At 41.6% G+C, this 21345-nt stretch overlaps 3 protein-coding genes across 3 annotated transcripts; all 3 read left to right on the top strand.

Moving 5' to 3' along the window:
• Positions 1 to 8044: 8044 nt before the first annotated feature.
• On the top strand, positions 8045 to 9248 carry LOC143412544 (uncharacterized). The gene is made up of 3 exons (XM_076873587.1): positions 8045 to 8177; positions 8352 to 8638; positions 8765 to 9248. Exons 1-3 carry the CDS (start codon positions 8168 to 8170, stop codon positions 9092 to 9094), a joined length of 627 nt encoding a protein of 208 aa, XP_076729702.1. The 5' UTR covers positions 8045 to 8167; the 3' UTR covers positions 9095 to 9248.
• A 7614-nt stretch (positions 9249 to 16862) lies between these two features.
• LOC143412543 (uncharacterized) lies at positions 16863 to 18066 on the top strand. Its single transcript, XM_076873586.1, has 3 exons — positions 16863 to 16995; positions 17170 to 17456; positions 17583 to 18066. Exons 1-3 carry the CDS (start codon positions 16986 to 16988, stop codon positions 17910 to 17912), a joined length of 627 nt encoding a protein of 208 aa, XP_076729701.1. The 5' UTR covers positions 16863 to 16985; the 3' UTR covers positions 17913 to 18066.
• Positions 18067 to 19077: 1011 nt separating this feature from the next.
• Positions 19078 to 20264, top strand: LOC143412542 (uncharacterized). The gene is made up of 3 exons (XM_076873585.1): positions 19078 to 19194; positions 19369 to 19655; positions 19784 to 20264. Exons 1-3 carry the CDS (start codon positions 19185 to 19187, stop codon positions 19796 to 19798), a joined length of 312 nt encoding a protein of 103 aa, XP_076729700.1. The 5' UTR covers positions 19078 to 19184; the 3' UTR covers positions 19799 to 20264.
• Positions 20265 to 21345: the final 1081 nt, after the last annotated feature.

The following is a 21345-nucleotide window of genomic DNA, read 5'->3' as shown; positions in this document are numbered from 1 at the left end:
CAGATGGCTCGGTGACGCGAGCCTTGGAGGGGCTAAAGAGTCTCTCTAGGACCATGCATGACCACTCGGGAATTGACAACCCGCTGGAGAGCTGGATGACCTCAGTGTTCGGAAAGTGGAAGGGGCTTGCTCTGTCAATTATGTTGTCTCTATCTGTATTGGTGGGTATTTTGGTGACCTGTGGTTGTTGTCTCATTCCTTGTGCCCGAAGGTTGATAGAGAAGGTGATTGTAAAGGCAGTGGACCCTGGGGCGGTGGCCCCTATGTCCATGATGCCGATGATGGATCTGGAAGTAGTCGAGTGGACTGAGGAGTGAACAACAACCTATGTATCGACCTCTGGTGTGCCAGAGGTCGAAAGGGGGATTGTGGGGATGAATAGAAAAGTATTTGACCAGTATAATATAATCTGCAGTATGATCATTGCTTTAACAATGTAACAGATAGCTTTAAGATGGCCTTAAGATGTTTATGCATACAAGTTATTATATTAATTTTGTATTCCAGGTGCAGTTATAACTATTTTATACATATTGCATATCTGTGCTTATTTGAGTTGATGTTCAGGTTCTTTAAAGGTCTTAAGCCTCACTGACGTGACTGTTCAGGTGATACATGCTGAGGGAAAACTAGAACATAGAAGGAATTGCAATACATGCTTACAAAACACTTATATCAGGTCATTTTATATTAAGGTTTTAGTAGAGGTTCTTGGTTAAAACATTTATTTAGTAGAAGACATACACATAGTCTCAGTGAGCGTCTGGTCTAGTGAAAGGTCAGAAGTGCAACAGGTGAATTGAGAAAGAGCATTTGAGGACGAGACACAGACAGTAGGAGGTGAAGAGGTGACACAAAGAGCATGTGAGGTCAACACATACACACATATTAGTTAGACTTATTTAGAGGAGAGATTAGTTATGTCTCGACAAGAAAGAGGAACAATTCACTTTGAGACAAGAACGGAAAGTACAAGCCATGAAAATAGAAGATGATTTTCTGGGTGAAAAGTCATGGTGATGTTGATCTGATCTATGTATAAAATGTACCGGTGACGCATGAAGGGGCGTCAGTAAACAAACCCTGATGTTATAAAATAATTGTTTGTGCCTTAGTAAGTCGAAGATCAATTGCTGTTTCCAGTGATCTTCCCACGTGTGAATTAAAATCTTCGTTTGACTTCACCCGGCCGGACCAGTGTGGTTATTTTTCGATCACCTCTTGTACCCTTTCTCAATTTTTGAATCTTAACACCTCTGTTATTGCCAACAAAGGTTATGTTACAAAGTATTGAGTTGTATTTTTGTTATTGACCAAATACTTATTTTCCACCCTGATTTACCAATAAATTCTTTACAAATCCTACCATGTGGATTCATGGATTTTTTTTTTCACATTCTGTCTCTCACAGTTGAAGTGTACCTCTGGTGCAAATTACTGACCTCTGTCATCATTTTAGGTGGAGGAACTTGCACAATCGGTGGCTGACTAAATACTTTTTTGCCCCACTGTATCTGATATGCAATATCCTCTTAGTACAATAAACTTAAGAGGATATTGCACCTCATACCAACTGTCAACGTGCAGGTGTTTGTGCTCATACGCTGTGTTTGGTTTTCATCAAATGCGGTGTTTTTGCATTATAGCCAAACATCACTTTGGTCTTCTGTAACAAGGAAATTGTTCCAGAAATCTTGTGTTTGTTCAGATGCAACTTTGCCAACCTAAGCAATGCTGCCATGTTCTATATAGAGAAACCTGTGGAGTTTGAGATGCAGCTCTTCCATGTTTTGCAGTTTCTCTGAGCATTGCACGGCCTGAGCTATGGCTGAATTTACATCTACTCCTGGCGATGTGTTAACACACACCTGAATGCTCCAGACCAGCAAACTGGCAAAACTTTTGCTTTCATGGAGGCGTTCATGCTCGCTGATGATCAGTTATCGAATGTATTTGATTAGCAGCATCGTGCTGCTATTTGCTCTCTACTTCCCATGGAAGCAGTAAGGGTGCACTGAAGGTTTTACAGGCCAGTCCTTTGTTTTTCATGACTGCAGTCACCTGATTTCCTCTTTAACCTTTGTCTACTCATGTCCTTCAAAAAGTTTACAATTTCTAAGCCAGTTTTTTTGTTCTGTGCAGCTGCGTTGCTTTTGTCATGTATTATGCATTTAACCTCTTTGTTTTCGAATCTGCTATCAGCAAACCGTATGGTGGTGATATCCTGGGTATGCCAAACCTGGTTCATAGCACAGGCCCTAGGCTAAGTTCAGACTACAGTCTGAGTGAAACAACAAACACAAAGCCGTAAATGGATGTATCAGATAGTAATCAGTTTATTTCCAACTAATACACACACAAAAAATCACCTTGCAAAACATATTAATGACATCAAGACAAGATGGCAAAAACAATCATAAATACAAACCTGATCCAGATCTCAATATGAACACATGAAGAAAGAAAAAGCAGCTAAAAGGCTCCAGTGTGTTTGTGTGGGCATTTCTGAGAATACAGCAGGAATGTAAAAACAACAGAGAAACTGAAGAGCTTTGACAAACTAACAGAAAATATCTGGGATTCACCTTTGGCTCACAGCTCTAGGCTAGGAGAGCAGGACAACTCTGATTCCGTTTCTGAGTCCTCTAAGCTAAAGGCTTTAGCTTGTTACTGAGTAGACGAATAGTAAATAAAACTATAAACATGGACGTGTTCGGCTTGCATCATCAGTAACATCCCCGCGCGCTGATACTGCACCTCTGTCGTCTTCTTGACATCCAAATGTTTGAGTTGGTCTCCCAGTTTGTATGAAAACCTGAATCTCTCTACAGCAGTGCTTCTCATAGCGCAACAACAACAAAGATCACCAATAAAAAATAATGTGGGGGCCACCACCTCAGCCTCCTCCTCATAGCCTCCTATGGTATAAAGTTTTAAATCACAGGTGATTTTCAGAAAAGCCGACCAAGCCTTGTTCTCGAGTTATTGTATTTGCAAACAACAGCTCACCAGCCTTTTATGGGTGAGGGTTAAAAAGGATAGGAGATGAATTAAAAAAGGTCAGCGAGCAGCATCAGAAAACACTTTTTTCCTAAAATAAAGTTGTTTTTCATGGTCATTCATCGTTTGAGAATCACAACTTTAAAGTCTCTCTCTGCATAGACTTTGTTTGTTACATGCAAAGTCTGTGTAAAGATGCAGATTGGCAGAAGTAAGATTGGACAAAGCGAAAATGTGAATGCGTATCCACAAAACTTCTGTGAAAAATTCACTTCACACTATGTTGAAAAAGCTAATCAGCTGATCATCATCAGTGACATCACTTTCCTGATGTCACAGACAATAAGAAATGGAGGACAAGCATTTGTATTCGCAATTTACAGATAGGTGGAGCGGCAAGAATCGACTTCACTCGGAGTTTGGAGAAGAGCCGTCCAGGATGTAGCGTTTCATAAACGTAAGAACCACTCCTGTCTCTAATAAATAAAAACTGACGTTTAGGCCTGAAACTATGTAGAAACAAATGACCTAAAACTGGGAGGATGCTAGATGTTAGGAACAATATCAGTGAGATGGAATCCTGAGAAGTCAGGTATTACATACTACCTTATGAGGTATGACCAAAAAGGCCTGAGAACGAGTCTATAAAATAAAAACAACCCGACCATATTTAATATGAAACAATCTCTTGGTCAATGTCATCATCTCAGACACATCCAGGTAGTGTTTAGCAGAGCAGCTATTTTTAGATGTCTTGCTGGAAGCCCTGTTCTGACCCCTTTTTCCACATTAACAGACCACCAGATTTGCACTTTTCAGCTTCCCACAAATTAAAAACAGTTCTGGCTTATGTCGACACAGTGAAGGAGACAGAGGAAGCTTAGTACAACAGGACCTAGCAGGGCTTTCATGAAGCAATCTAAAAATAGCTGCTGCCTTGAAAACGGTCTAGAAGTGCCCAAGAAGATGACCTTACATGTAAATCAGTGACGGCTTTTTATTTTTAGGGGCTCATTCCTGGAACTTTTTGGTTACCCCACATATATGTGAATGCAGCGCTAGCCCTATGTAGCAGTCGCCCCCTTCAACCTGCAGTTTCTAATGCGAGATTCAATCACTGTAACGGAAAGGTTTATAAAAATAAGTTAAAAACATTTTAAGCCCCTTTGTTTAGCATCTCCAAGCAGCCTACAAATATCATAAATGGTTTGTTATAGACTATAAAGTAGCTGTAAGGAAATTTGAAGTGTCCTTATATTACAGCTCCAGATGTGCAGCAGCAGCAGTCTCACTGCAGCCACTTACAGATATTAGTTATTAAACACATAAATGAACTCATCCGTCCTTCAGGGGCAAAAGTCTGATTTTAGAGTAATTTCCTGTTTAAAACTGCAAATAGAAACGCCACATGTTCCCGCCTCTCACAACTGATTGCTTCATTAAAGTGAACTCTTAGTGTAGTTTGGCATCGCTGGGTGTCTGTCACCACTTGATGAAGACGAGAGCAGCGAGTGCGGCGTAGCCGATGATGAGGAAAAGCACTTTGAGCAGCCGGTCCTGTTTCTCCTCCAGCTCCCGGGTGAGGATCTCAAAGAAGGTAACAAACAGGAAGGTTCCGGCAGCGAGTCCCTGCAGCACCACGGACACTATGCTGCCCGCCAGCGTCTGGGCCGACTCTATGCCCATTCCCACCACCATGCCCAGCGGTTAAATGCATAATACATGACAAAAGCAACGCAGCTGCACAGAACAAAAAAACTGGCTTAGAAATTGTAAACTTTTTGAAGGACATGAGTAGACAAAGGTTAAAGAGGAAATCAGGTGACTGCAGTCATGAAAAACAAAGGACTGGCCTGTAAAACCTTCAGTGCACCCTTACTGCTTCCATGGGAAGTAGAGAGCAAATAGCAGCACGATGCTGCTAATCAAATACATTCGATAACTGATCATCAGCGAGCATGAACGCCTCCATGAAAGCAAAAGTTTTGCCAGTTTGCTGGTCTGGAGCATTCAGGTGTGTGTTAACACATCGCCAGGAGTAGATGTAAATTCAGCCATAGCTCAGGCCGTGCAATGCTCAGAGAAACTGCAAAACATGGAAGAGCTGCATCTCAAACTCCACAGGTTTCTCTATATAGAACATGGCAGCATCGCTTAGGTTGGCAAAGTTGCATCTGAACAAACACAAGATTTCTGGAACAATTTCCTTGTTACAGAAGACCAAAGTGATGTTTGGCTATAATGCAAAAACACCGCATTTGATGAAAACCAAACACAGCGTATGAGCACAAACACCTGCACGTTGACAGTTGGTATGAGGTGCAATATCCTCTTAAGTTTATTGTACTAAGAGGATATTGCATATCAGATACAGTGGGGCAAAAAAGTATTTAGTCAGCCACCGATTGTGCAAGTTCCCCCACCTAAAATGATGACAGAGGTCAGTAATTTGCACCAGAGGTACACTTCAACTGTGAGAGACAGAATGTGAAAAAAAAATCCATGAATCCACATGGTAGGATTTGTAAAGAATTTATTGGTAAATCAGGGTGGAAAATAAGTATTTGGTCAATAACAAAAATACAACTCAATACTTTGTAACATAACCTTTGTTGGCAATAACAGAGGTCAAACGTTTACTATAGGTCTTTACCAGGTTTGCACACACAGTAGCTGGTATTTTGGCCCATTCCTCCATGCAGATCTTCTCGAGAGCAGTGATGTTTTGGGGCTGTCGCCGAGCAACACGGACTTTCAACTCCCGCCACAGATTTTCTATGGGGTTGAGGTCTGGAGACTGGCTAGGCCACTCCAGGACTTTCAAATGCTTCTTACGGAGCCACTCCTTTGTTGCCTGGGCGGTGTGTTTTGGATCACTGTCATGTTGGAAGACCCAGCCTCGTTTCATCTTCAAAGTTCTCACTGATGGAAGGAGGTTTTGGCTCAAAATCTCACGATACATGGCCCCATTCATTCTGTCCTTAACACGGATCAGTCGTCCTGTCCCCTTGGCAGAAAAACAGCCCCATAGCATGATGTTTCCACCCCCATGCTTCACAGTAGGTATGGTGTTCTTGGGATGCAACTCAGTATTCTTCTTCCTCCAAACACCACGAGTTGAGTTTATACCAAAAAGTTCTACTTTGGTTTCATCTGACCACATGACATTCTCCCAATCCTCTGCTGTATCATCCATGTGCTCTCTGGCAAACTTCAGACGGGCCTGGACATGCACTGGCTTCAGCAGCGGAACACGTCTGGCACTGCGGGATTTGATTCCCTGCCGTTGTAGTGTGTTACTGATGGTGACCTTTGTTACTTTGGTCCCAGCTCTCTGCAGGTCATTCACCAGGTCCCCCCGTGTGGTTCTGGGATCTTTGCTCACCGTTCTCATGATCATTTTGACCCCACGGGATGAGATCTTGCGTGGAGCCCCAGATCGAGGGAGATTATCAGTGGTCTTGTATGTCTTCCATTTTCTGATGATTGCTCCCACAGTTGATTTTTTCACACCAAGCTGCTTGCCTATTGTAGATTCACTCTTCCCAGTCTGGTGCAGGTCTACAATACTTTTCCTGGTGTCCTTCGAAAGCTCTTTGGTCTTGGCCATGGCGGAGTTTGGAGTCTGACTGTTTGAGGCTGTGGACAGGTGTCTTTTATACAGATGATGAGTTCAAACAGGTGCCATTCATACAGGTAACGAGTGGGGGACAGAAAAACTTCTTACAGAAGACGTTACAGGTCTGTGAGAGCCAGAGATTTTCCTTGTTTGAGGTGACCAAATACTTATTTTCCACCCTGATTTACGAATAAATTCTTTACAAATCCTACCATGTGGATTCATGGATTTTTTTTTTCGCATTCTGTCTCTCACAGTTGAAGTGTACCTCTGGTGCAAATTACTGACCTCTGTCATCATTTTAAGTGGGGGAACTTGCACAATCGGTGGCTGACTAAATACTTTTTTGCCCCACTGTAGGTGGGTGGTTTGAGCTTGTTTTGCAGTATACTGCGAAGCCATCCCTTTCACCTCCTGCGTCTTTGCTAGTGTGGACCCAGAGCGTTTTCAGACGAAACCGCCATTTTCAAATCTATCCGGGCTAGTGTGGACATAGCCTTAGCCAACCCGTCAAGCTTTCTGACAAAAGTCACACTTTTCGAAAACTTCGGCTTAACGCTTTGGTAAAAGAGTGCTGATGCTGACAGGATGGGAGCTAAACAACTGAAACAGGTCTAACCAGTGTGACTTTTTCCCTTCTCTTGTGTAACTACATTGTGAAATAAAAGATCCTCAGGATTTTCTATACAGGCGCTGTGGAGAGCATCCTCACACAGAACATCACATTGTGGTTTGGGAACAGCTGTGTGAAGGACCAAAAAGCTCTCCAGAGAGTGATCCGTACAGCAGAACGCTGCTGCAGGATTGCTCTCCCCCCGCTTCAGGACACCTATACCAGGAGATGCCGGACTAGAGCAGAGCAGATACTGAAGGACCCGTCCCATCCTGGCAACAAACTGTTCCAACTTCTGCAATCTGGTAGAAGGTTCCGCATCATCCGGGCAAGGACAGAGAGACTCAAGAGGAGCTTCTATCCCCAAGCCATCCGTGCCCTAAACACACACACCCGCCCGCTCACATCATCTATAATTGACTGAGACAGGACTCTTCCAGACACTCTAAACCCAGGCACAATGTACATTTCAAATTCCTTTAATTTTAAATATGTTTATATTGTCTATCCTGTAAAATAGTCAGATATCTATTCATATTAATGTACAGAATTCACCTGCTTGCTGCTACTACTGCACATTCACCCAGTGTATATACTATATGTGTGTATATATATATATATATATATACACCCCCCCCCCCCCCAATTTTTGCACATGTCGAGGAGCGTGTCAGGCTACATTTCACTGTGTGTTATACTTGTATAACTATGCATGTGACAAATAAAGAACCTTGAACCTGAACCTTGAACCTTGAAAAGAAAAGAAGACTCATCTAAGGTGTTAGAACATGAAGTGAAAATGTATTAAATTACACCACAGTTTAGGAAACACCCACTCACCAAAACTGTGAATCCAGTATCAGTCTGACATTCTTAACCTTTGAAGAAGCTTCCTGCTGTGTGACTGTGCTGCAGCGTCCGAGTGATACGTTGAGATGGAATCAGGTAAGAAATGTCTTTATATTTCAATCTGCTCACTGAAAAACTGCAAAAACCCTCAAAACAGACAAAAAGAAAATAACTGTCAAAACATGAAGTGGCTGTTTCGGTTATAAATGTGTTGTAACGTAGTTGCAAATGTGAATTTCGGTTAATTCTGTTTAAAATTCTCCCCCACAGTTAATAACATTGATGTCTATGAATACCTGTGGGTCAGTAACCAGGACATTGCTGAGCACACGCTGCATACACCGTTTCTACAGCACATGCAGCTTGGAGACCTGCAGGCAGACAACTATGTCAAATTCATAATCCAAGACATCAACTATCTGGTGGTGGTCACAGACATGTTGGATGAGATGAGAAACAAAGTCGAGGTCCCCGAGGACCTCCACGATTTCATGGAGGATAGGTGTGAAAGCTACAAGACGTATGCTGAAAGCACGTTAAAGGAATTTAACCTCAATGTAAGAAACCTTCAGCAACCTCCTTTAACATTTCTCTATTTAACTGGAATGTTACTGTTTTGAAGTCATTGCTACAATTTATATTTAACCTGTGTCAATAATTAAATCTACTTGTCACATCCACAGAGTGTGTCAAACATTAACCCAACCCCTGCCATGAAAAAGTACTTGTCTGATTACAAAGACATCATGGAGAATCAGGATCCCATTTACTTTGCCGTGGCTCTGCTTCCCTGCTCCAGGCTGTGGCTGTGGCTAGCCAATCAGCTCAACGAGAACTGCTGCAACGCCTACTTCACCTGGAAGATGTCCAACATGTACGGCCACCCAGAACAGCACTATAAAGAGCTGCTCGACAAGTATCTGACCACACCAGAACAGAAGGAACTGGCAAACAAACTCTTCCGCCAGCAAATGAACAACGAGCATGACTTTTTTGCGTCTTCACTTGAATGAAACAGGAGCAGTTAATAATAAACCTTCTTGCTTTCAACTGGTTAGAGTTAATGTGCCTCTACTGCCCTCTGCTTTTCATGTCTAACATAGTGCATGTGAAGAACATACTCTTCTTCACCAGTTCTGCACTGCAATAAAAACTGAGCTTTGTTCAGTCGGTGCCTTTAGATTCTTATTGCTGTTTCTCACTCAAAGCAAAATGTCTGTCTATCTATAAAATGTCCTTTATGGCCGTTACAGCGCGAAGTACACTGTTAACATCTTTGTATTGTTAACATTTTGTCTCTGAATTACTGTAATACTCTCTGTTTAAGTTCACAATTAATGAATAAAATATCTGCTGCACTGTGCTTGTTCTTGTGTATTAACTAAAGTAAAGTCAAAGTTTTATTATATAGCATGTTTCAAGATAAATATCACGAACTGCTTCACAACAAAAATGGTAGAACATCAAAACAGAAAAAGTCACCAAGAAGCGAGTTTAAAAGATGACTTTTTTTAGACTTTTAAAAGCAATCAGCAAGTTTCATAGAAGCTCAGAGAGATCCAGGGCCCACTGCTGTTCTCAGCTCAACCCTTAAACCCACAGACTGCAGGTCCTGCTACTGGAAAAACACCTACCAGTTTACTCTCATGGGGATTCTACATAATCTAAACTCCAAGAGCTCCAACTAAAAAACTGCAAAAGCACAAAAACTTTGAGAACAGTGTTTGTTTGTTTTTTCTTTCTTCACAACAAGATGCTTGTCTTAAACTTCAGCACTTAAAAGCATTGGGTTGCTGCCATGTGATTGGCTGATTAGATGTTTGCTAATAAAGTGGCCTCCTATTTCATTTTTAACCTTAATTTTTTATATTTTATTCCTTCCTAGTTAAATTTACACTTTAATTTTTCATATTTATTTCCTATCTTATTCATAGCCCTTTCCTTTTTTTTTTCTTTAGGTCACGAGCAGTTGTCCAAGCATTTCACTGCATATCGTACTGTGTATGACTGTGTACGTGACAAATACAAATTTGAATTTGATTTGAATTTGAAACAGGTCTAACCAGTGTGACTTTTTCCCTTCTCTTGTGTAACTACATTGTTAAATAAAGGAAAAGAAGACTCATCTAACGAGTTAGAACATGAAGTGAAAATGTATTAAATTACACCAGTTTACAAAACACCCACTCACCAAAACTGTGAATGCAGTATCAGTCTGACATTCTTAACCTTTGAAGAAGCTTCCTGCTGTGTGACTGTGCTGCAGCGTCTGAGTGATACGTTGAGATGGAATCAGGTAAGAAATGTCTTTATATTTCAATCTGCTCACTGAAAAACTGCAAAAACCCTCAAAACAGTGTTTTTGCATTATAGCCAAACATCACTTTGGTCTTCTGTAACAAGGAAATTGTTCCAGAAATCTTGTGTTTGTTCAGATGCAACTTTGCCAACCTAAGCAATGCTGCCATGTTCTATATAGAGAAACCTGTGGAGTTTGAGATGCAGCTCTTCCATGTTTTGCAGTTTCTCTGAGCATTGCACGGCCTGAGCTATGGCTGAATTTACATCTACTCCTGGCGATGTGTTAACACACACCTGAATGCTCCAGACCAGCAAACTGGCAAAACTTTTGCTTTCATGGAGGCGTTCATGCTCGCTGATGATCAGTTATCGAATGTATTTGATTAGCAGCATCGTGCTGCTATTTGCTCTCTACTTCCCATGGAAGCAGTAAGGGTGCACTGAAGGTTTTACAGGCCAGTCCTTTGTTTTTCATGACTGCAGTCACCTGATTTCCTCTTTAACCTTTGTCTACTCATGTCCTTCAAAAAGTTTACAATTTCTAAGCCAGTTTTTTTGTTCTGTGCAGCTGCGTTGCTTTTGTCATGTATTATGCATTTAACCTCTTTGTTTTCGAATCTGCTATCAGCAAACCGTATGGTGGTGATATCCTGGGTATGCCAAACCTGGTTCATAGCACAGGCCCTAGGCTAAGTTCAGACTACAGTCTGAGTGAAACAACAAACACAAAGCCGTAAATGGATGTATCAGATAGTAATCAGTTTATTTCCAACTAATACACACACAAAAAATCACCTTGCAAAACATATTAATGACATCAAGACAAGATGGCAAAAACAATCATAAATACAAACCTGATCCAGATCTCAATATGAACACATGAAGAAAGAAAAAGCAGCTAAAAGGCTCCAGTGTGTTTGTGTGGGCATTTCTGAGAATACAGCAGGAATGTAAAAACAACAGAGAAACTGAAGAGCTTTGACAAACTAACAGAAAATATCTGGGATTCACCTTTGGCTCACAGCTCTAGGCTAGGAGAGCAGGACAACTCTGATTCCGTTTCTGAGTCCTCTAAGCTAAAGGCTTTAGCTTGTTACTGAGTAGACGAATAGTAAATAAAACTATAAACATGGACGTGTTCGGCTTGCATCATCAGTAACATCCCCGCGCGCTGATACTGCACCTCTGTCGTCTTCTTGACATCCAAATGTTTGAGTTGGTCTCCCAGTTTGTATGAAAACCTGAATCTCTCTACAGCAGTGCTTCTCATAGCGCAACAACAACAAAGATCACCAATAAAAAATAATGTGGGGGCCACCACCTCAGCCTCCTCCTCATAGCCTCCTATGGTATAAAGTTTTAAATCACAGGTGATTTTCAGAAAAGCCGACCAAGCCTTGTTCTCGAGTTATTGTATTTGCAAACAACAGCTCACCAGCCTTTTATGGGTGAGGGTTAAAAAGGATAGGAGATGAATTAAAAAAGGTCAGCGAGCAGCATCAGAAAACACTTTTTTCCTAAAATAAAGTTGTTTTTCATGGTCATTCATCGTTTGAGAATCACAACTTTAAAGTCTCTCTCTGCATAGACTTTGTTTGTTACATGCAAAGTCTGTGTAAAGATGCAGATTGGCAGAAGTAAGATTGGACAAAGCGAAAATGTGAATGCGTATCCACAAAACTTCTGTGAAAAATTCACTTCACACTATGTTGAAAAAGCTAATCAGCTGATCATCATCAGTGACATCACTTTCCTGATGTCACAGACAATAAGAAATGGAGGACAAGCATTTGTATTCGCAATTTACAGATAGGTGGAGCGGCAAGAATCGACTTCACTCGGAGTTTGGAGAAGAGCCGTCCAGGATGTAGCGTTTCATAAACGTAAGAACCACTCCTGTCTCTAATAAATAAAAACTGACGTTTAGGCCTGAAACTATGTAGAAACAAATGACCTAAAACTGGGAGGATGCTAGATGTTAGGAACAATATCAGTGAGATGGAATCCTGAGAAGTCAGGTATTACATACTACCTTATGAGGTATGACCAAAAAGGCCTGAGAACGAGTCTATAAAATAAAAACAACCCGACCATATTTAATATGAAACAATCTCTTGGTCAATGTCATCATCTCAGACACATCCAGGTAGTGTTTAGCAGAGCAGCTATTTTTAGATGTCTTGCTGGAAGCCCTGTTCTGACCCCTTTTTCCACATTAACAGACCACCAGATTTGCACTTTTCAGCTTCCCACAAATTAAAAACAGTTCTGGCTTATGTCGACACAGTGAAGGAGACAGAGGAAGCTTAGTACAACAGGACCTAGCAGGGCTTTCATGAAGCAATCTAAAAATAGCTGCTGCCTTGAAAACGGTCTAGAAGTGCCCAAGAAGATGACCTTACATGTAAATCAGTGACGGCTTTTTATTTTTAGGGGCTCATTCCTGGAACTTTTTGGTTACCCCACATATATGTGAATGCAGCGCTAGCCCTATGTAGCAGTCGCCCCCTTCAACCTGCAGTTTCTAATGCGAGATTCAATCACTGTAACGGAAAGGTTTATAAAAATAAGTTAAAAACATTTTAAGCCCCTTTGTTTAGCATCTCCAAGCAGCCTACAAATATCATAAATGGTTTGTTATAGACTATAAAGTAGCTGTAAGGAAATTTGAAGTGTCCTTATATTACAGCTCCAGATGTGCAGCAGCAGCAGTCTCACTGCAGCCACTTACAGATATTAGTTATTAAACACATAAATGAACTCATCCGTCCTTCAGGGGCAAAAGTCTGATTTTAGAGTAATTTCCTGTTTAAAACTGCAAATAGAAACGCCACATGTTCCCGCCTCTCACAACTGATTGCTTCATTAAAGTGAACTCTTAGTGTAGTTTGGCATCGCTGGGTGTCTGTCACCACTTGATGAAGACGAGAGCAGCGAGTGCGGCGTAGCCGATGATGAGGAAAAGCACTTTGAGCAGCCGGTCCTGTTTCTCCTCCAGCTCCCGGGTGAGGATCTCAAAGAAGGTAACAAACAGGAAGGTTCCGGCAGCGAGTCCCTGCAGCACCACGGACACTATGCTGCCCGCCAGCGTCTGGGCCGACTCTATGCCCATTCCCACCACCATGCCCAGCGGTTAAATGCATAATACATGACAAAAGCAACGCAGCTGCACAGAACAAAAAAACTGGCTTAGAAATTGTAAACTTTTTGAAGGACATGAGTAGACAAAGGTTAAAGAGGAAATCAGGTGACTGCAGTCATGAAAAACAAAGGACTGGCCTGTAAAACCTTCAGTGCACCCTTACTGCTTCCATGGGAAGTAGAGAGCAAATAGCAGCACGATGCTGCTAATCAAATACATTCGATAACTGATCATCAGCGAGCATGAACGCCTCCATGAAAGCAAAAGTTTTGCCAGTTTGCTGGTCTGGAGCATTCAGGTGTGTGTTAACACATCGCCAGGAGTAGATGTAAATTCAGCCATAGCTCAGGCCGTGCAATGCTCAGAGAAACTGCAAAACATGGAAGAGCTGCATCTCAAACTCCACAGGTTTCTCTATATAGAACATGGCAGCATCGCTTAGGTTGGCAAAGTTGCATCTGAACAAACACAAGATTTCTGGAACAATTTCCTTGTTACAGAAGACCAAAGTGATGTTTGGCTATAATGCAAAAACACCGCATTTGATGAAAACCAAACACAGCGTATGAGCACAAACACCTGCACGTTGACAGTTGGTATGAGGTGCAATATCCTCTTAAGTTTATTGTACTAAGAGGATATTGCATATCAGATACAGTGGGGCAAAAAAGTATTTAGTCAGCCACCGATTGTGCAAGTTCCCCCACCTAAAATGATGACAGAGGTCAGTAATTTGCACCAGAGGTACACTTCAACTGTGAGAGACAGAATGTGAAAAAAAAATCCATGAATCCACATGGTAGGATTTGTAAAGAATTTATTGGTAAATCAGGGTGGAAAATAAGTATTTGGTCAATAACAAAAATACAACTCAATACTTTGTAACATAACCTTTGTTGGCAATAACAGAGGTCAAACGTTTACTATAGGTCTTTACCAGGTTTGCACACACAGTAGCTGGTATTTTGGCCCATTCCTCCATGCAGATCTTCTCGAGAGCAGTGATGTTTTGGGGCTGTCGCCGAGCAACACGGACTTTCAACTCCCGCCACAGATTTTCTATGGGGTTGAGGTCTGGAGACTGGCTAGGCCACTCCAGGACTTTCAAATGCTTCTTACGGAGCCACTCCTTTGTTGCCCGGGCGGTGTGTTTTGGATCATTGTCATGTTGGAAGACCCAGCCTCGTTTCATCTTCAAAGTTCTCACTGATGGAAGGAGGTTTTGGCTCAAAATCTCACGATACATGGCCCCATTCATTCTGTCCTTAACACGGATCAGTCGTCCTGTCCCCTTGGCAGAAAAACAGCCCCATAGCATGATGTTTCCACCCCCATGCTTCACAGTAGGTATGGTGTTCTTGGGATGCAACTCAGTATTCTTCTTCCTCCAAACACCACGAGTTGAGTTTATACCAAAAAGTTCTACTTTGGTTTCATCTGACCACATGACATTCTCCCAATCCTCTGCTGTATCATCCATGTGCTCTCTGGCAAACTTCAGACGGGCCTGGACATGCACTGGCTTCAGCAGCGGAACACGTCTGGCACTGCGGGATTTGATTCCCTGCCGTTGTAGTGTGTTACTGATGGTGACCTTTGTTACTTTGGTCCCAGCTCTCTGCAGGTCATTCACCAGGTCCCCCCGTGTGGTTCTGGGATCTTTGCTCACCGTTCTCATGATCATTTTGACCCCACGGGATGAGATCTTGCGTGGAGCCCCAGATCGAGGGAGATTATCAGTGGTCTTGTATGTCTTCCATTTTCTGATGATTGCTCCCACAGTTGATTTTTTCACACCAAGCTGCTTGCCTATTGTAGATTCACTCTTCCCAGTCTGGTGCAGGTCTACAATACTTTTCCTGGTGTCCTTCGAAAGCTCTTTGGTCTTGGCCATGGCGGAGTTTGGAGTCTGACTGTTTGAGGCTGTGGACAGGTGTCTTTTATACAGATGATGAGTTCAAACAGGTGCCATTCATACAGGTAACGAGTGGGGGACAGAAAAACTTCTTACAGAAGACGTTACAGGTCTGTGAGAGCCAGAGATTTTCCTTGTTTGAGGTGACCAAATACTTATTTTCCACCCTGATTTACGAATAAATTCTTTACAAATCCTACCATGTGGATTCATGGATTTTTTTTTTCGCATTCTGTCTCTCACAGTTGAAGTGTACCTCTGGTGCAAATTACTGACCTCTGTCATCATTTTAGGTGGGGGAACTTGCACAATCGGTGGCTGACTAAATACTTTTTTGCCCCACTGTAGGTGGGTGGTTTGAGCTTGTTTTGCAGTATACTGCGAAGCCATCCCTTTCACCTCCTGCGTCTTTGCTAGTGTGGACCCAGAGCGTTTTCAGACGAAACCGCCATTTTCAAATCTATCCGGGCTAGTGTGGACATAGCCTTAGCCAACCCGTCAAGCTTTCTGACAAAAGTCACACTTTTCGAAAACTTCGGCTTAACGCTTTGGTAAAAGAGTGCTGATGCTGACAGGATGGGAGCTAAACAACTGAAACAGGTCTAACCAGTGTGACTTTTTCCCTTCTCTTGTGTAACTACATTGTGAAATAAAAGATCCTCAGGATTTTCTATACAGGCGCTGTGGAGAGCATCCTCACACAGAACATCACATTGTGGTTTGGGAACAGCTGTGTGAAGGACCAAAAAGCTCTCCAGAGAGTGATCCGTACAGCAGAACGCTGCTGCAGGATTGCTCTCCCCCCGCTTCAGGACACCTATACCAGGAGATGCCGGACTAGAGCAGAGCAGATACTGAAGGACCCGTCCCATCCTGGCAACAAACTGTTCCAACTTCTGCAATCTGGTAGAAGGTTCCGCATCATCCGGGCAAGGACAGAGAGACTCAAGAGGAGCTTCTATCCCCAAGCCATCCGTGCCCTAAACACACACACCCGCCCGCTCACATCATCTATAATTGACTGAGACAGGACTCTTCCAGACACTCTAAACCCAGGCACAATGTACATTTCAAATTCCTTTAATTTTAAATATGTTTATATTGTCTATCCTGTAAAATAGTCAGATATCTATTCATATTAATGTACAGAATTCACCTGCTTGCTGCTACTACTGCACATTCACCCAGTGTATATACTATATGTGTGTATATATATATATATATATATACACCCCCCCCCCCCCCCCCCCCCCCCAATTTTTGCACATGTCGAGGAGCGTGTCAGGCTACATTTCACTGTGTGTTATACTTGTATAACTATGCATGTGACAAATAAAGAACCTTGAACCTGAACCTTGAACCTTGAAAAGAAAAGAAGACTCATCTAAGGTGTTAGAACATGAAGTGAAAATGTATTAAATTACACCACAGTTTAGGAAACACCCACTCACCAAAACTGTGAATCCAGTATCAGTCTGACATTCTTAACCTTTGAAGAAGCTTCCTGCTGTGTGACTGTGCTGCAGCGTCCGAGTGATACGTTGAGATGGAATCAGGTAAGAAATGTCTTTATATTTCAATCTGCTCACTGAAAAACTGCAAAAACCCTCAAAACAGACAAAAAGAAAATAACTGTCAAAACATGAAGTGGCTGTTTCGGTTATAAATGTGTTGTAACGTAGTTGCAAATGTGAATTTCGGTTAATTCTGTTTAAAATTCTCCCCCACAGTTAATAACATTGATGTCTATGAATACCTGTGGGTCAGTAACCAGGACATTGCTGAGCACACGCTGCATACACCGTTTCTACAGCACATGCAGCTTGGAGACCTGCAGGCAGACAACTATGTCAAATTCATAATCCAAGACATCAACTATCTGGTGGTGGTCACAGACATGTTGGATGAGATGAGAAACAAAGTCGAGGTCCCCGAGGACCTCCACGATTTCATGGAGGATAGGTGTGAAAGCTACAAGACGTATGCTGAAAGCACGTTAAAGGAATTTAACCTCAATGTAAGAAACCTTCAGCAACCTCCTTTAACATTTCTCTATTTAACTGGAATGTTACTGTTTTGAAGTCATTGCTACAATTTATATTTAACCTGTGTCAATAATTAAATCTACTTGTCACATCCACAGAGTGTGTCAAACATTAACCCAACCCCTGCCATGAAAAAGTACTTGTCTGATTACAAAGACATCATGGAGAATCAGGATCCCATTTACTTTGCCGTGGCTCTGCTTCCCTGCTCCAGGCTGTGGCTGTGGCTAGCCAATCAGCTCAACGAGAACTGCTGCAACGCCTACTTCACCTGGAAGATGTCCAACATGTACGGCCACCCAGAACAGCACTATAAAGAGCTGCTCGACAAGTATCTGACCACACCAGAACAGAAGGAACTGGCAAACAAACTCTTCCGCCAGCAAATGAACAACGAGCATGACTTTTTTGCGTCTTCACTTGAATGAAACAGGAGCAGTTAATAATAAACCTTCTTGCTTTCAACTGGTTAGAGTTAATGTGCCTCTACTGCCCTCTGCTTTTCATGTCTAACATAGTGCATGTGAAGAACATACTCTTCTTCACCAGTTCTGCACTGCAATAAAAACTGAGCTTTGTTCAGTCGGTGCCTTTAGATTCTTATTGCTGTTTCTCACTCAAAGCAAAATGTCTGTCTATCTATAAAATGTCCTTTATGGCCGTTACAGCGCGAAGTACACTGTTAACATCTTTGTATTGTTAACATTTTGTCTCTGAATTACTGTAATACTCTCTGTTTAAGTTCACAATTAATGAATAAAATATCTGCTGCACTGTGCTTGTTCTTGTGTATTAACTAAAGTAAAGTCAAAGTTTTATTATATAGCATGTTTCAAGATAAATATCACGAACTGCTTCACAACAAAAATGGTAGAACATCAAAACAGAAAAAGTCACCAAGAAGCGAGTTTAAAAGATGACTTTTTTTAGACTTTTAAAAGCAATCAGCAAGTTTCATAGAAGCTCAGAGAGATCCAGGGCCCACTGCTGTTCTCAGCTCAACCCTTAAACCCACAGACTGCAGGTCCTGCTACTGGAAAAACACCTACCAGTTTACTCTCATGGGGACTCTACATAATCTAAACTCCAAGAGCTCCAACTAAAAAACTGCAAAAGCACAAAAACTTTGAGAACAGTGTTTGTTTGTTTTTTCTTTCTTCACAACAAGATGCTTGTCTTAAACTTCAGCACTTAAAAGCATTGGGTTGCTGCCATGTGATTGGCTGATTAGATGTTTGCTAATAAAGTGGCCTCCTATTTCATTTTTAACCTTAATTTTTTATATTTTATTCCTTCCTAGTTAAATTTACACTTTAATTTTTCATATTTATTTCCTATCTTATTCATAGCCCTTTCCTTTTTTTTTTCTTTAGGTCACGAGCAGTTGTCCAAGCATTTCACTGCATATCGTACTGTGTATGACTGTGTACGTGACAAATACAAATTTGAATTTGATTTGAATTTGAAACAGGTCTAACCAGTGTGACTTTTTCCCTTCTCTTGTGTAACTACATTGTTAAATAAAGGAAAGAAGACTCATCTAACGAGTTAGAACATGAAGTGAAAATGTATTAAATTACACCAGTTTACAAAACACCCACTCACCAAAACTGTGAATGCAGTATCAGTCTGACATTCTTAACCTTTGAAGAAGCTTCCTGCTGTGTGACTGTGCTGCAGCGTCCGAGTGATACGTTGAGATGGAATCAGGTAAGAAATGTCTTTATATTTCAATCTGCTCACTGAAAAACTGCAAAAACCCTCAAAACAGACAAAAAGAAAATAACTGTCAAAACATGAAGTGGCTGTTTCGGTTATAAATGTGTTGTAACGTAGTTGCAAATGTGAATTTCGGTTAATTCTGTTTAAAATTCTCCCCCACAGTTAATAACATTGATGTCTATGAATACCTGTGGGTCAGTAACCAGGACATTGCTGAGCACACGCTGCATACACCGTTTCTACAGCACATGCAGCTTGGAGACCTGCAGGCAGACAACTATGTCAAATTCATAATCCAAGACATCAACTATCTGGTGGTGGTCACAGACATGTTGGATGAGATGAGAAACAAAGTCGAGGTCCCCGAGGACCTCCACGATTTCATGGAGGATAGGTGTGAAAGCTACAAGACGTATGCTGAAAGCACGTTAAAGGAATTTAACCTCAATGTAAGAAACCTTCAGCAACCTCCTTTAACATTTCTCTATTTAACTGGAATGTTACTGTTTTGAAGTCATTGCTACAATTTATATTTAACCTGTGTCAATAATTAAATCTACTTGTCACATCCACAGAGTGTGTCAATCATTAACCAACCCCTGCCATGAAAAAGTACTTGTCTGATTACAAAGACATCATGGAGAATCAGGATCCCATTTACTTTGCCGTGGCTCTGCTTCCCTGCTCCAGGCTGTGGCTGTGGCTAGCCAATCAGCTCAACGAGAACTGCTGCAACGCCTACTTCACCTGGAAGATGTCCAACATGTACGGCCACCCAGAACAGCACTATAAAGAGCTGCTCGACAAGTATCTGACCACACCAGAACAGAAGGAACTGGCAAACAAACTCTTCCGCCAGCAAATGAACAACAAGCATGACTTTTTTGCGTCTTCACTTGAATGAAACAGGAGCAGTTAATAATAAACCTTCTTGCTTTCAACTGGTTAGAGTTAATGTGCCTCTACTGCCCTCTGCTTTTCATGTCTAACATAGTGCATGTGAAGAACATACTCTTCTTCACCAGTTCTGCACTGCAATAAAAACTGAGCTTTGTTCAGTCAGTGCCTTTAGATTCTTATTGCTGTTTCTCACTCAAAGCAAAATGTCTGTCCATCTATAAAATGTCCTTTATGGCCGTTACAGCGCGAAGTACACTGTTAACATCTTTGTATTGTTAACATTTTGTCTCTGAATTACTGTAATACTCTCTGTTTAAGTTCACAATTAATGAATAAAATATCTGCTGCACTATGCTTGTTCTTGTGTATTAACTAAAGTAAAGTCAAAGTTTTATTATATAGCATGTTTCAAGATAAATATCACGAACTGCTTCACAACAAAAATGGTAGAACATCAAAACAGAAAAAGTCACCAAGAAGCGAGTTTAAAAGATGACTTTTTTTTTAGACTTTTAAAAGCAATCAGCAAGTTTCATAGAAGCTCAGAGAGATCCAGGGCCCACTGCTGTTCTCAGCTCAACCCTTAAACCCACAGACTGCAGGTCCTGCTACTGGAAAAACACCTACCAGTTTACTCTCATGGGGATTCTACATAATCTAAACTCCAAGAGCTCCAACTAAAAAACTGCAAAAGCACACAAACTTTGAGAACAGTGTTTGTTTGTTTTTTCTTTCTTCACAACATGATGCTTGGCTTAAACTTCAGCACTTAAAAGCATTGGGTTGCTGCCATGTGATTGGCTGATTAGATGTTTGCTAATAAAGTGGCCTCCTGTCTTAAGACAAAATGAAGCCTCTTGATTTATAAATGTGTTCGAAAGATTTGGGCCTTAAAAAAAACGTAGGTGCATGTGAATGTTAAACGTCCGACTAAAGAAATCGAGACTGAACTCTGGAGTAAATATAGTTGTTAATGAAGATTCATTGACCAACAGGTTCATTAACATTTCCTTCCGTCACGTGCAGTCACCCTGACCCTGATTTGAGACTTCAAAGTGAAAGCTTATTGAGAGTCCAGCAGCTTTTCGCTGAAGGTTCCTCTGACCCATGCTCACCCAGACTCTTTTGCCAAAAGGTGTAAAACCGAAACAACAACAACACGATTGAGTCTAGCAGCAGGACCAGAGGCCAAAGGCCTGTGATATTTCCTCCACCTCTTTAAGCCTCTTAGTCCTGTAA

The sequence above is a fragment of the Maylandia zebra genome, linkage group LG15 (genome assembly GCF_041146795.1).
Source record: "Maylandia zebra isolate NMK-2024a linkage group LG15, Mzebra_GT3a, whole genome shotgun sequence".
Lineage (NCBI taxonomy): Eukaryota > Metazoa > Chordata > Actinopteri > Cichliformes > Cichlidae > Maylandia > Maylandia zebra.
Note: the sequence above shows the minus strand (reverse complement) of the source record. Positions and strands in the feature narration are given on the sequence as shown.

Bases quoted from the DNA above. Each gene is read 5' to 3' on its own strand.
- LOC143412544 (XM_076873587.1), top strand. The intron at 8,639-8,764 runs GTAAGAAACCTT...TCACATCCACAG, and splicing joins TAAAGGAATTTAACCTCAAT to AGTGTGTCAAACATTAACCC.
- LOC143412543 (XM_076873586.1), top strand. The intron at 17,457-17,582 runs GTAAGAAACCTT...TCACATCCACAG, and splicing joins TAAAGGAATTTAACCTCAAT to AGTGTGTCAAACATTAACCC.